Source organism: Montipora foliosa, chromosome 9 (genome assembly GCF_036669935.1).
Source record: "Montipora foliosa isolate CH-2021 chromosome 9, ASM3666993v2, whole genome shotgun sequence".
NCBI lineage: Eukaryota > Metazoa > Cnidaria > Anthozoa > Scleractinia > Acroporidae > Montipora > Montipora foliosa.
The window spans coordinates 13,586,636-13,602,377 of NC_090877.1; the positions used below are offsets into that span (position 1 = coordinate 13,586,636).

Here is a 15,742-nt window from a genome sequence, read left to right on the forward strand (position 1 = left end):
ACATGGGTATACATGGATATAGATGTTTATACATGGGTATATAGGGATACACATAGGCATATATGGATATACATGGCTGTGCATTGATATACATAGGTATACATGGAGATACATGCCTTTACATGGAAATACATGGATATACATGGCTGTACATGGATATACATGATAATACATGAATATACAAGGGTATACATGGATATGCATGGGCATACATGGATATACATGGTTGTACATGGATATACATGCCTGTATGTGGATATACACGGGTATACATGGATATACATGGCTGTACATGGATGTAGATGGACAAACATGGGTATACATGCGTATACATGGACATACATGGGAATACATGGATATACATGGAAATACATGGGTATATAGAGAGATATATGGGCATAGATGGATATACATGTATATACTTTGCTATAGGTGCCTATATATGCTGATATACCTCTTTTATATAATTTATGTGCTTTATGATACACTTTAATAACCCTACTTAAAGTATTTACCCACACATACGTACCGAATCTGCTGACCATGTAACGACGCGGATGAACTCTTTTTGGCAATACTTTCTTGGGAAGCTTAGAGACCTGGCTCCAGACCGTTGTTCAATTCTGCTGTTCATAGTAACATTTTGACAAGATAATTACAAAGGTTTAATGAACGTCTCGTGTAGGTCATGATTTGAACTATGAGACATCATATGCAAGACCTTTTTTACCAAAATTATTTTACTTTGAACCCCAGGGAGTGGGGGACTCGATATATCCCTGGGTGGGGAGGTGCCGGCGCGGCCCCTCATACCCTGACCCTGTTTAAGACAAATATCGCTGATTTTCCTACTCTGTTTAAGACAGAATTCTGATTTTTGATACCCTGTTTAAGACATTTAACCCAGTTTAAGACAAAATTTGATAAATCGATACCCTGATTAAGACAAAAAATGATAAATTCGATACCCTGTTCAAGACAAAAATCCCGAAAAACATACCGTGGCTGACCGCACGTCCCCATTAAGGCCTTGTAAGGGAGTATACCCCCGGGCTTTGAACTGAGTTGCAGAACGATGTTCACGTTTTAAGGACGGTGCCTACTAATTCAAAGGTATTTTTGCCCCGGTTTATGATTATGCAGGAAATGTAGATCTTAACAAGTGTTATTGAAAAGGAAAAAAGAAAATTGGGGGTAACCACGCATTTTTCAAAGATAATTGATGAATAATATTTATAAAAAGCTTTAAAATACAAAGCAATGTATGGCATTCTTTTCCACATTGAAGCTTAATTATCTCTCAAAAATGCATGGTTATCCCCAATTTTCTTTTTGGATACCAAGAGTACTTACTAAGATCTACTTTCTCCGGACAGTTTTAAACCGCGCAAAAATATCACTGTCGTGGTAAGCATCACCGATAGGAAACCCGAGTATCTCGAGATGCGCAGAACGTATGCGCAATAACATTAGTAGGCACCGTCCTTAAAATAAGATTAAATAGCCCCACAACACAACTGAATCATGAAAACAGCTTTTGAACCAAGCGAACAACCATTCGTAGAATTTCAAAGTTAGTAGATTTTTTAAGAATGTTCTTTTTTCGTTATGGGTAACCAGTTTACTAACTAGCCGGCGACTAAGTTAAAAACTGCTACCGATTCACGCTCGCTGATTTGTTGTAAAGTACACGACAAGGTACCAATCTCTTAACGTTGTTTCCGCCTAAATTTGGGCAGCCGGCGAAGAAAAGCCCTGGGAACAAGATCGCCAATCTCTGAAAGAAAGATATCAGCAAAAAACTGCATGTTATTGCGTGCATGCATGCATTCATCATGCTTGTTCAAAAATTCTTTTACTACCTTCCCCCTGCTGAAAAAGATCAATGCTAGTCGTCAACGGTAGAAAATTGGTTCAATAAAAAGGAAATCTCGCTTAACACACAAGGTGATATTAAAAGCCAGTTATGCTGGAATAGTGTATGGAATGCAACAGTCAAAATCAACGCAACGGTGGTAAGAAACCAAACTGAAAGAAGACAACCCATCGGCGTTTTAAAAAGAGAAGTGGAGTTGACTAACAATTTGAGTTTTTAATTTTTTAATATCTTTTTATCAAATTCCAAAGAAATTTTTTTCTCTAACTCCTTTTATTTATCCAAAACATTTTAAATTTTCATTGAAGATTTTCGTACATCTCCCGTTGGTCCGGGTGGCTTCTGTTACAATATACCAAGGACGTTCTGAGGTCGAAGCGAGTTAAAATGTACGAGTACAAATTGCCTCAGAAACCTTTAACAGGCGCAGTAGACGCAACTGCTTTCTTAAATCTGAAATAAAACAGCTAACCCCAACGTTAAACATTACTGCATATTTTACTTCACTTACTGGTACCAGTTGGAAGTTAGACACGACTGCATGCTAAGCTTCAACCCTCGGGTCACATCATTGTATTGCTCTAGCTCCTTGTTCCACAATTTTGCCGGAAGGTAGAATATTGATGCTCTTTTTGAAATCCACAGAGTCAGTCAGAATTAAGTTGCTAGACTGATTTCCCGCTCACTGCGTTAACAATTTGATAGTGGCTACAATGTCTTCTTAAAAAAAGATTAAAACTTTTGTTCTTTTTGCGTGAGAAATGAAAAATATTTATGATATAATGTAGTGTCATTAAATACTTTAAATTCCTTTTAAAATGTCTTCAACATTTTTTCTTTGACATTCAAAAAAGTTTTGCATATATACATTTGATCCACTATTACTATGGACGGCTACAAATTTTCGTAGGGTAAAAATAATGACACGCTGTCCGCTTTGAATTGTGACTTGACAACAACTTGCTTTTTCATCAAGGGAAAAATCAATTCTTTGGCCAGTGAGCTTCCTCTACCAAGCATTTCTTTTCCTCGTAAAATGTCAACAACTTCTCCCACATAGGATGATGCTTTAACAGATGCTTGTTACCTGCGGAGAATTATATAATACAGAATCATGCCAGAAGTGATTACCGTTTCATTTCCACCTAATTAAGTCAATTATTCCCGCAATAATAAGAGAGCCGGACACCACACCATACAACGTTTCAGCGAAGATCACTGATCCCCAAACTGTTCCAGGTATCCATTCGCAATTTCTAGGCTGCTGACATTGGTATTGTATCTAAGAAAACGGCTTGCAAAAGGCTTCTTCCACTGAACTGATTGCCTGTTTCATAGTGAGACTTCTCAAATGAAAACTAACTTTGACTTGCATTAAAATGCACAACTAGTATCTCTTTGAATGGCCGGTTGTGTGTTCTCGCTTTGAAACAGAGGCAAACCGCATCTGGAAATGTGCAATTAGATCGTCTTAACGCCCATTATGTACAAGAAATGGCGACAAAGTCAGCATGCTTCAGTTAATATTAAGGATTCCTTCATTTCGTGGAATGACCTATCTGTAGCGGAAATCTTAATCTTTAGGAGGATGCTGGAAATTTTTTTTTATTTGACGCATAATACAGATAGTTTTCTTTCTTGTTTCTTTCGTTAGGGAGGTGCTAAAACACTCGGTAATTAGGAGCAGGAGGTCGACTTGTGCTACGATGACTCGTTTTTTTTCCCTGTGCCCGCGTCATCATCAGACAGATTCAATCCTGGTCTTAGCTCAGACAATTTAACAACAAAACAGCCAATGGGTTTCTAACCGCAACTTAGGGCTTGGTGCTTGAAGGTGGTCAAAATTGCGAGAGTTATAAAAATCACAGTAATAATAAAAATCGACCATTTCAATGTTGTATCCAATTCAAATCTCCCGGGGTTAAGACTCTTTGTGTATTGTATTTTGAATTCTAATGTAGCGTTCACATTCAAATGATTTGGAAATACTGGAAAAAAACGTTTTAGAGGAGTTTTCAAATGACTGTTGACAGTAATTACGCGATTGCAAATTGCGTGTCGTAAAATAAGTAGAAGAGACCTCGCTGTGTTACACCTAGGACAGAAAAGTACCAAAGTACCAAAAGTACCAAAGTAATTAGTTCAACCAATCACAGCAGGTGCAAGCAGCTCAATGAAACAATCTAAATTCGTAGCAATTCAATGTAACTTGCTGAAACCGTGGGAAAAATCGCGCATGCAAGTCGCGATTGGTTTTGGGTGTCCTTCCCGTTGGTTGATAAACTGGCGCACGATTTTTGAACCAATCACCAAGCGTAACAAAACCAATCACGGCTTCAGTGAACGCGCGATTTTTCCCGCGCTTTCAGTGGCAAGTTACATAAAATTGCTACGAATTCGGATTGGTTCATTGCGTTGTTTGTATCTGCTGTGATTGGTCCAAGTAATTACTTTGGTATTTTTTTACGACACACGAAAACCGCTATATTCCCAAAGGGTAAAATAGTGAATTGGTCGATTTAGCCCATTGTGACATAAGACTTAAATTGACTATCAGTGGGTAACGTGAAGTGCTAATTTTCTACCCATATAAACCATGTGAGCGTTAGCCCTACTAATGGAAATGAGCCAACACAAGGACAGAGAAAAACTCTGACCAGGGTGCAACGTTTGCAAAAACGTAACCCTTCCTTGCCATTGGGACATAATACACATAGTTAAAAAAAGACGTAAAACGAGCGAGATTTTATTTTCAAGGGTATTTACCAATAATGCAAAGTCCTTTTCGAGCTCGTGTGAGGCCGACGTTCATTTGATGCTCATCCGTCAAAAACCCCAGGTGTTCCCTGAGCCAATGCTTGGAAGGCTCTGGATCGAGATCATCTGTCTTCCCAGAACGAACCAAGGACAATATGACGTAATCCCATTCACTTCCTATTGCAGCAAATATTACTAAAAGTTAGAATTTGTATAATAATAATGATAATAATAATAATAATAATAATAATAATAATAATAATACAGGCGATACCTCTGATGCAGTCAGTTAATTGAACTAGCTTTCCAATTGTTGATGAGGACCTTGAGACGGTGCCTACTAATTCAAAGGTATTTTTGCGCGGTTTACTGAATATGCAGGAAAAGCAGATCTTAACAAGTATTATTGAAATCCAAAAAGAAAATCTGGGGTAGCCTCGCATTTTTCGAAGATCATTAATCAACAATATTTGTAAAAAGCTCTAAAACACAAAGCAATGTATGACGTTCTTTGCCAAATTGAAGCTTAATTATCTCTGAAAAATGCGTGGTTACCGTCAATTTTCTTTTTGGATACCAAGAGCACTTGCTTAGTTCTGCTTTCTCCGCATAGTTTTGACGTGCGCAAAAATATCCCTGTATTAATAAGCACCGCCGATAGGAATCCGAGTATCTCGAGATGCGCAGGACATATGCGCAACAACAATAGTAGGCACCGTCCTTAAATAACGTGCCAACGATTATGGTGAGATTTCACGATATCAAGAGTCCATTACCCAATAGTAAGAATCTGGTATCAGGTTTGTCCCCTTCAGCGTCAGAAAAGTGTTTATTTTTAAACCAAGTTTTCCGGGCCATCCTCTATTTATAACTGATTAGCCTTTAAGTTACTGTGAGTCACATTTATCCACATTAACTAGTTAGAATGATAAATATGACAGCTAGTGCCTTAGAAGAGGGCGGCGCAGGGTTAAACTAAACCAAAATAAGGCCAATTGCTCGTTACTCTCAGCTCCTAGTCTCAACATTACCTTTACTAATTTCCGGGACTTGATCTACAAACCCTGCAACATTGTCATCACCCTCGACGCTATAGTAGGCTCAGCCGCGTTACAGGTTATCATTGAACACCTTTTCGGTGGTTATAACTTTCAATGGACGAAAACACGAATTGGGTTCAAACTTGAATTAGTTGGCCAACTTTATATGGCCTTCGAACGGCTGCGGCTTAACCCTTTGCCAGTTTAATTGGATTGAGATTGTCAAGATGATAAATACTTTTCAATAACAAAATTCGAGGGCCGTAATCTAGATTAAGACTCCCGTTTTTTCGTACGAGGGCCATAAATTGACATGGTGAAAAAAAAAAGACCGTCACTTGCTGTGCTGCAAAACAAAGTGATGACCGACCCGTAAAACGGCCCAAGTCAGTGACACACAGTTCAACATTTGTTGATCAGCAATGTTGCAGATCTTGTTCAACACATTTTGAGCTGTGTATCAGGCCATGTTGAATGTTGAAGTAGGCAATTCTACCAAAATTTGAACGTTGTTGGACGAATAAAGAGAGGACGTCAGTTCAGTTCAACAGGTCGCCTTAAGTTGTATGGCGTTAGCCAATCGTTTTCCAGTCTCAAGAGGCAGATGACACACGTTTGACGCACATTTGTCAATGCGCAAATGTTGCACAATGTTGAACCGTTCGTCATCAGCTAGGCGTAAGAAATGACCAATTTTCACTTTCAGTCTTAAAAAAAGAGCTGTAAAAATTCTTCCTGTGTCTTTGCTATGGTTAAGACGATTACACATTTTACCCTGGTACCCAAAACAAAGACACCTGGCGCAGGTCCCGCAGAGTCATATTTCGTGAATCGTAAGCAAAGTAAACATGAGTTTTTAATTTAGCGAGCCGTACTGTTTAATACAGCCCACAAAACTGACCAATCATGGCTCGCGTATTATCTGGGAGATGTTATATGATAAAATTTCGAACTGGTGTTAGAAATGTGAAAAACGTATGGGGGCTATCTGGGTTTACATTGGCAAGATAGTTGAAAGTTAAGGCTTGTGTTATTATTATTTTTTAATTTATTCTATTTCCCCGGCACTCTTTCAGCCGCTGAGACGTCACTGGTTAAGTTAACGGTTTCGTGCACGTTACGGTGCATGTGAGATGATGTAGTCGCAATAATCTCTTTACCTTGGCTTTTAACAATTGTTGTGACAAGGATGTTTTTGCACATGCCTTCTTTTCTTAACGCAGTGCTTATCCTGTTTTGCTGTTCTCGGTACGGTGTTAAAATGACGACATCAGCTGGACGTACGTTTTTTCTTGCCAAAAGTCTGGCAACTTGTACCTGAATCATAAAAATGATATATGAGAGTAAACGGCGCCATGTTTGAAATGACAACAAAATGACAGGACCGGGAAGAGGGCCTGGTGGGGCCACAGCTCTATCACTTTTTTGCTTCGGTTTCTTTGAGGACTCCAGGCCTGGATTGCTCGAAGCATGGTTAGCCCTAACCAGCGTTACAAATACCGGGGAAATCTTTGGCTTGCTTTTGTGAAACGGCAAGGCCTTTTCGTCTAATAAGGGCAACACTATTTGCCCTTATACGAGTAAATCTAGGTAGATGATAGATCTAATAGTCCTGCAAGGAATTCATTAAATAAGAAAGCGTGAGGCGATCTTTACCAATTAATCACGTCTTAGTGACGGATATCACATCCAGGTGATGAGATGGAAAAAGGTCGCAGAGAGTAATAATTTTCGTTTTCAAAGAGTGAGCGCTCCAGGGCGCGAGATGTATAGGAGGCTCGAAAATTTGGCCGAAAAGACTCAAGCTGGTTGACATTGATTGTCGGTCCAGCCTGGTTAATGTATTGTATTACTAATGTAAATTATTTATCGACATAAAGCTCAAGAGAATTTAACATACCCTTGACAATGTGCATGTGCAATTATAAATATACATTAATCATATCGTAGACTTAAAATAGTGAAAAGGGTAAAAATTCCTTGAGAGGTTGCGTCTTCGAAACTGCAACCTCTCAAACTGTAGTCCACTCTGGATAACTAACGAATGTTCTTTTTTAATTAAAGAGCAATTTGTCGAGTTAGAAATCCCAAAAGGTCCACCAGTTCTAACCTTTGCTTCGTACACATTAATTTTCGTTTCGTATTCGCGCAAATCGAATACGTTTAGAAGAACAATTCTGAAAGCAGCCTTCGGCAAGAACGAGCACCCGTGAAGGCCTTATTTGCTGCGTTTGAGCCGTAACTAAACGTATTCGTTTATCCGAAACGACAATTAATGCGTAATCATAGGTTACTTATGGTAAAGATATCTAGAGAATATTACATGGCCGCGCGGGGACATGAATTTTATCTTCGAGCACTAATATTATCTCTCACGAGTGAGCACAGCGAACGAGTGCGAGATACTATCAGCACGAGGTGTGATGGTCTGTTTATTATATAGATACAGAAACCCATAAGGGTTGAAACGTGTGACGCGCGTTCACAGCAGAATATTCAGTGCGAACTGATTGGTTGAATGTTTCAGTGCTAAATACCATATTTGGAAACCCCTCGCTCTTGTTGTTCCAAATATGGTACTTAGCAAATTGAATATTCAGGAGTTTGTTTCCCAGCACACAAGGGGCCGTTACACGTTTCAACCCTTATGGGTTTCTGATAGATACTGATGAAATCATCAGATTAAAAACAAACGCTAAAATACGCATGTTGTGTAACATAAAACTAGATATGAAAATTATGAAAAACAAATCATGATAATAACAAATTGAGTCATAAACACAGAAAAATTATATTAAGGCACAAAAGTATCTTATAATGAAGGGGAAGCTCGCTTTTCATTGGCTATCCTCACATGTGAAAGATAAAAATGATGTTATCACTACGCGATATGATTTTTAGAAAACGGAAAATCCTAGTATTTCATCAGTAGCTAGATAACATCGACTCGGGGGATAGTTTAATCGACTTTCCAGGAACCCGGGCTCAAGCGTTAGCGCAAGTAGTATGGATATGTTTCCACACTAGCAAAGAGAAAAATCTCTCAGGGTGAGGGTTGAACCCACTGAGATTTCAAGTGCTACAATTATCATAATTGTTGATTCTGTCGTTACCTAGTGCTTTCTCTTTCAGAGAACTCAGTTATCACAAGGACATACATAATATTTAAATTAAATTTGAATGAGCTCCTTCACTCAATCATTCGAAAAGTAATTCAAGTGTACTTACCACTTTTCTAACTTCTTTCATATTTGCTTTTGAATGTGCATTACTTTGCGACGTTTTTATAGCGCTGGCCTCCTCTTCACCCTCAACATGACAGAATGCCATGGGACACGAGTTTTCTGGCCAGAAAGACTGCAGGGGGACCGAGTTTGGCACTGATCGATCCGTCTTGAGTTTTTTACCATAAAAGTAAGTCGAGGGAAATCGGCAGATTTTATCGTGCTGTGAATTAAAATGAAATAATCACGTAATCATCAAGGTTTCAAGTTAATAAAAAACCGAGAACAATTGTTCCACGGAGTAGGCTGAGCGGTTGACTGGTTAAGACGTGAGACTCTCAGAGGGGAGAAGACCTGGGAACGAAGTTAATGAAGTTAATATCCCGCTGACCGATGCCAGATTTCTTCCGACTGGTACTCATTTAAACTCTTCTATACAATTCAACTCATTTGAAGATTCACCTTCCCAGTCCTTCAATATTATACATTCCAGCATAGTCACGAAATGAAGTGTAACCAGAGTGTCAGGATTTCGATCATGTCATGGGAGAGACAGACAACTTTTCAAAAAAATTGTTCTATTTATTTTCCAAATTTTTGCTCTGCTTCAGAGGCTGATCTTCACCAAATGGACCGTTGACCAGTACTAAGTAGTACTAACCAGGTTATTACCGGCCGGCCATCTGTGAATGGCAAAAATCATACGCAAAAATCTGAGTGCTTTAATGGTCCAAGGCTCGAACCTGTGATAGGCTGTTACCTCTACTAGTAGTACAGGAGACTCGCGGGAAGTGCACTATTAAATCAGATTTATGAAACAATCGTCCTACATACTGGCCATGGTTGGACTTCTTTTTGCCTCTGTTCAAGATGCGTTCAAAGCTCTTTTACTATTTAAGTTATGTTTAACAGTGGAAGAAATAAATATCAAGGTAATCGGAAAAGCTTCGTCTCTTAATCCCTCCCCGGATCAAAAAGAATTTTTTCAGTTCTTCTGTTAAACAAACACCAAGTTTTTGCTTACCATTCTATACTGTAACTCCAACATCAAGGCTTTTCCGGATAGCCGTTCAAACATGGACAGACTCAAACCAAGCGTTTTTGCCACCTGATCCTGAATGACTGGCTGCAGCTGCTTGTGATCACCAATTAGAACTACTTGTCGAGCTCCCGAGTACGCCATGGGCACGAGTGATTCAGGCTCCAGGCACATACCGCATTCATCCACAATACATTGCTGGATATTGCAGGAAGTGGTTATTCTTGGTCTACCGGCTGCTGCGCAAGTGCAAAGAACAAGGTGCACCCTCTGAAGTGCCCAATTCTCAGCCTCACCGATTAACTAATCAATAAAGGATAATTAACAATTATTCTTTCAAATCGAGGTAAATATTCTGCCACTATTCAACGAGATTGAAAAACATAATTGTTTTAGTATATACACACGAAGTGATCTCAACAACACTCGATCTCAACCGTTGCAGAAAGAAATCATTCAAAGTCGAAAAATTGACATTTCATGCATGGAAAACGTGCAAGCGGTACAAGGCATGCCCGAAAGCGTTTACAGAAGCTTCAAACATGGCAAATCTAAATAGCCTTCAGTGTTAAAAGCCTCGTCACAAACTAGCAAAATGGTCATTACCCTCCTCGTCACAAACTAGCAAAATGGTCATTTAACGCCGCAGTGCTGAGAGCACTCGCTTCCCATCAATGTGACCCGGGTTCGATAGTTTGTTGGTTCTCTACTCTGCGCTGAGAGGTTTGTCTCCGGGTACTCCGGTTTTCCCGTCTCCTCAAAAACCGACATTTGCCTTTGTGTTAATTGTTAATTTCAGTTTACAGTGTCCCCAATTAGTGCTCCAGCTCTAAAACGACTAGACACTAAAATAAAGTTCCTTTTCTTTCCTTTTTCCTTTCCGTTCAAATCAGGGCCGTTATACGAGAGAAAATAAGCCGCGGCTCACTCTGGCCGCGGCTTACATAAGACGCGAACACCCCGGATAAATGGTACAAAATCTATGTTCACGGCTTTCTCAAGCCATCCTGGCCTGGGAGTTTATATTCGTATAAATAGTTCCTTTCGCGGCCAGAGTAAGCCGCGGCTTATTTTCTCTCGGCCCACACAACTGGTGATTTCTTATGCTTAAAATGTCTGATTCGAAAACACCGGTATCACACATATGAATGTTTGACTCAATTTTGACAGCTGTTTGCGATATAATACGGTTAATGTTGCCTGCATAGTAGATTTCTTTGATGATCAAAGAAATATAAACTTCGATTAAATGCATACAGATCTTTCACTTGCACTGTTAACAAATAAATATTGAGCGACATATATATAATTTCTTATGTACGATCTCGCTAATATTCTTCCAAAATAGCCATGGTCTTCATGGCCGTAGCTAGCGGAGGGGCAAGGGGGCCAGTTGTCCCCCCCCACAAAAAAAATTGGGACAAAGTTCTTTCTGATGTATTGAGCAGAAAACCTGAAATTTGCTGAAATTACCTTGTTAGCTTGAAACTTTTCACAACCGATCGCTTGTCGTTATGAGACAGGGGAGAAGGGGGCAGCAATATTCGAATACAACACGTCATTTCCACTTCTATAGTTACTCACGTATTAGCCGATATCAAAAATACCATAATACTCTTTGTTTGTCCCTCCAAAATTTTGCATAAGCATTGTTTCCAGTTTCTCTTGGGACCGTTGTAAGTCCTAAGAGAAAATAAAAACAATGCTTATGCAAAATTTTGGAGGGACAAACAAAGATTTGATATCGGCTAATACCCTGGAATGAGTAGGGATTGGTTATACACGGTAGGCTCCCCAGACCTTTCTCGGGTATAATGATAAAGTATTGTGTGGTCGCCATTTAAGCATCTGAAGGGATCCGGAACCTGAGGTGATTTACCAAATGAAACAAAACTGACGGAAGTGAGCGAACCTGGCTTCATTTTAAGTAAGTTTCCTGAGTAAGTATTTATATCGTCGATGCTAAGCCATAACTAATTTTTAAGTAGGAAAACTTTAGGTAGGAAATCCAATTCTTCGATTTCACATGACATAACATGACATGCTGGTGTCCCGATCCAATCCTCCGGGAATTGAAAGCTATTATTATGCTAACGTCTTCTTTTGTTTTCGTTGAAAAACATGGCTGTTGATCACGTGAGTGAAACCCAAGAATTGGAGAAATCCTAGACTTACCTGGTAGGATTAACGTTTACTTTTGATTACCATTTAATACCTCTGCATTCATTCAAAATTTTCTGAAAAATCATTTCTTCAGACCTCGCTTTATTGCCCAGCTCCAGTCAAAAATTTCTAGCTACGGCGTTGGTCTTATTATACAGTCATACTTGTTTCCATGACGGACCTATCGAAATTTAATTTCGAAGAACTAAGCTTAATTAATTCCGCAAGTTGGAAACATGCAACGTGCCTTGCTCTTCTCAACAACTAGTCGTTTCGCCAACTATCAGTTTGCAGACATCTCGGGTCAGTTCACCAACGTCTCATTGACCTTAAAAGCTTCCTTACCACTATAACTTTGGCTGTGGATCAAACCCCAGAACTAAAAGACAATGGCGGGTCGATCTCTCAGCAAAAACGCTGAGTTAGCCTCATTATTATTCGGCTCGTCTGGAAAATCTGCCGTAGGTTTCACAAAGAACAGAAATATTAATTTAAGAAACATTAATTATACTCTCGCCGTTCCTTTTCATCTTTTCCGAACATCACATGATTATTCATTTTGCTAACAGGATTCAACGCTCTTTCCCCACATCACGATGCTCGTTCCTGCGCATGCGCGCATCCACTCGTAAAAATAACAAAAAAAGGACTTACTGTGCGATATTCTTCCACCCTAGAGTTACTCGTCTTCACGCCATTCATCCGGTCGTCGTTGAAGCCGCGCTCAAATTCTCTTAATTGACCGGCGAACGGGCACCCATCTCTTCGGATGACGTGATGCAACGACACAGCCTTAAGTTCTTCGTCTATTTCTTGAACCTCATCCTCAGTTGAAATTCTCAGGGGCTTGCGTTTGTTTGGGATGGGAAATTCAGCTTGTTCTTTTACATCACCATATACACGAAGAATCTTAATGCCAGGAATTTTGAGCATTTTATCTTCGCAGGAAAAAACGATAGTGAGAAAAAGCTCATTTCAGATGATTGCTCGTGAAGAGTGTAGCTAAGTGGTCTTGGGTATGTCATTCGTGGCTATGTTAAATTAAAGGGTGGTGCGTAACATTTGATTATACATGTCAAATAAAACTGCACACCAAGAGTCATGATAACGTTTCCCCTTAAGGGTAAGAACTGTCTTACCAACATGCTAAGGTTTCGTTCAGTATTAAGATTAGGTTAGGGTAGGGTTGGCACTTATGAAGTCTGCACAATGTAGCGGGACTTTACAGAAAAAGCCTTCTATTTTCTAGCCTGCAATGCAGGCTCATTTTAGCGCAAAATATTTGGCCTGCAGCTTGAATATTTGAAGCCCGGGAAAACGCCTACACTAGATGCTACCCATTTGATCGCTTACAGTCAAATAATAAAAAACTGATAAATATATGAGTAGAGCAAGGTAGCATTTAGATCTTTTGCCTCACTATTTTGCTCAAAATTATCCCGGCATAATGTAGACAGCCTTATAAGCTAAGTGAGGCGAAATCTTCTCAAGATTTCCTCTATACGAGGCTCCAGGCGAAGTAATTATTTTGAACACCATTTGATGCATCTAAATTAGAGAGACCTGCACAATTTCAAGTTCTACCAGCCACAGAAATTCAATTGTAGCGCACCGCACCCGTTTTTTAATTTGAGAAGTTCCTTGCAGTATGCATGAATCCCGACGAAGCTATGAATTTGTTGTTTGTTAATTTGTATTACTTACGCGCCACAACGTCCACAGACTTGTTGGAAGGTCCACAGTAAATGACCTGAGGTGGTGCAAGCCGTTTGGTATGTTGTGAACTGTTTGAATCAACCGCTAAGTCATTACATTCTTCGTCCTGTGCTCGAAGCTGCATATTTCGTTTCGTGAACCAATAGGCTATATGAACGCCTGTGACAGTTTTCCCGGTTCCTGGAAAAGAAACAATTACATAAACTTTTACTTCAAGATATTTTCAGATGGAACATGTCCAGGCAGGTTTGCTTTAATTTTTCAGTTGGAATTCAACCAAATCAGTTTCAAACCCAAGCATTCTTTACCTCAGCTTTTTTTTTTTTTGCTAGTTTTTTTTTTTTTAATGGGTGTAATACAGGATGCTGGTGGGACCAGCGACTATTGAGTTTCACGATCTGTCGTTTTCCGTTTACAGCAATGGAGCCATTGTCAGAGTGGGGTCAGGCACCTAGCAAGTTCAGTACCGTATTTGATATCAGACACGCTTCCGCCAAAAGCTAGTTTTTAAATTATCAGACGATGTTCAACGACAAGGTATTAACCCAGCTCCTGATATATCACCAACCTCCATTACAGTCTCTCCATTACAGTTAAATCGGTTCGAAGAGTATTCTTGAGAACGGTTCACTTATAAGAATAGTATGGGGCAGTCGCGGCCTAGTGGTTACGGCGCTTGCCTTGAGATCCGGGACTCCCGGTTTCAAGACTCTTTCTGACCTCTCGGTGAAGTTGTGTCTGGTAGTCCATCGTTCAATTTCTCAGCTACACTTGTAAATAGCCAAATGGTTTGCCTTCGGCCAGGTGGAATTCTTAACACTTTTTGTTGTTGTTGTTGTTGTTGTTGTTGTTGTTGTTGTGTTCTGTCGTTTAGTTGATCGTGTTTCATTGGCCCTGAAAAGCCCCTATGGGGATTGGTCAATTAAGTATGTATTGTATTGTATTTAACAAATGAAGAAGCCTCTGTTCTCTTGTAGAGCAGCCACGCGGATAGAGCACGAAAGAAGTGTAGGCGAAACACGAGACGTAGTCGAGTGTTTTCCCTGCTCTTCTCTCCTCTTCTCTTATAATCCTCTCTTCTCTTATATATGTTATAATAGCTTTACTCACCAGGTGGTCCCTGGACAAGGGTAAAGGCTTTTGTGAGCGCATCTCTGACTGCTTTTTCCTGGTACTGATTCAGTGGCTTAAGCCCACAAAAAGGATGCTTCTTCACAATCGAAAGACTGGAAGACGGTGGGTTATCAAAGTTTCCTGAGGAGACAGAAATGTTCAGTTCTTCGTAGCTTTAAGGTACTCTTGTTCAGATAAACGACAGTTAGAGGCTTAGCTCCATCGCACTTTTGTGCATGCTTCTTTGTCAGCCACTTAATCGGCATAATTCGCGTGGGTTCAAGCATTTTCAGTTCGTGTGACCCTGGATTATGGACTAACTCGCCATTGGATATTAGACCTACTGTTTTAAATCTTAAACGCAAGCTTTTAACACAATTTTTTTTTCTTTAATGATAGTGAATTGTTAGGTGCTGATTGGTCAATGAATAGGGTATTTTTTCTTAATTTTGCTCTCGAAGAGAGCAAAATTACTCGCTCACGATTGGTCGAGTGCCAAAAATACTCGCTCCTGATTGGCTGAACGCACCGCTTCCTCGTTCAGTGGGTTTCTTCATTTTCAGCAAAACAACTTCGTCTTCTTCGAAGTTTGTCTTTTAATATATTCGCGTCGCATTCGCTAAAATGCCATAAAGGATCAAGAACTAGGTACTCCGGAAGGTGAATTTTTGAGTGATAACAGTAAGAAAAAAGATTTTTCCCATGAAAAGCATAAAAAAATGATCGACTTGCATGGCGCCCGGCGTAGCGGGAAGTGAGGATGAAAAACAATGATGATTCAACGGGCTTTCACGTTTTAACCATGCCATCTTGC

The 15,742-nt window shown here is 39.7% G+C and overlaps 1 protein-coding gene across 2 annotated transcripts in view; it reads right to left on the reverse strand.

Moving 5' to 3' along the window:
• Nucleotides 1–1,844: 1,844 nt before the first annotated feature.
• LOC137971176 (3'-5' exoribonuclease HELZ2-like) overlaps nucleotides 1,845–15,742 on the reverse strand; it is a 74,980-nt gene continuing 61,082 nt past the window's right edge. Inside the window, exons 28-35 of one of the 2 annotated variants that reach the window (XM_068817936.1) lie at nucleotides 14,926–15,069; nucleotides 13,804–13,995; nucleotides 12,754–13,037; nucleotides 9,922–10,239; nucleotides 8,902–9,120; nucleotides 6,834–6,990; nucleotides 4,643–4,810; nucleotides 1,845–2,963 (exon numbers count right to left, since the gene is read on the reverse strand). In XM_068817936.1, the coding sequence (XP_068674037.1) occupies nucleotides 2,860–2,963; nucleotides 4,643–4,810; nucleotides 6,834–6,990; nucleotides 8,902–9,120; nucleotides 9,922–10,239; nucleotides 12,754–13,037; nucleotides 13,804–13,995; nucleotides 14,926–15,069 (1,586 nt within the window). In that variant the 3' untranslated portion in view covers nucleotides 1,845–2,859. The remainder of the gene's footprint in view (nucleotides 2,964–4,642; nucleotides 4,811–6,833; nucleotides 6,991–8,901; nucleotides 9,121–9,921; nucleotides 10,240–12,753; nucleotides 13,038–13,803; nucleotides 13,996–14,925; nucleotides 15,070–15,742) is intronic. The other variant, XM_068817937.1, reaches the window with a different exon arrangement.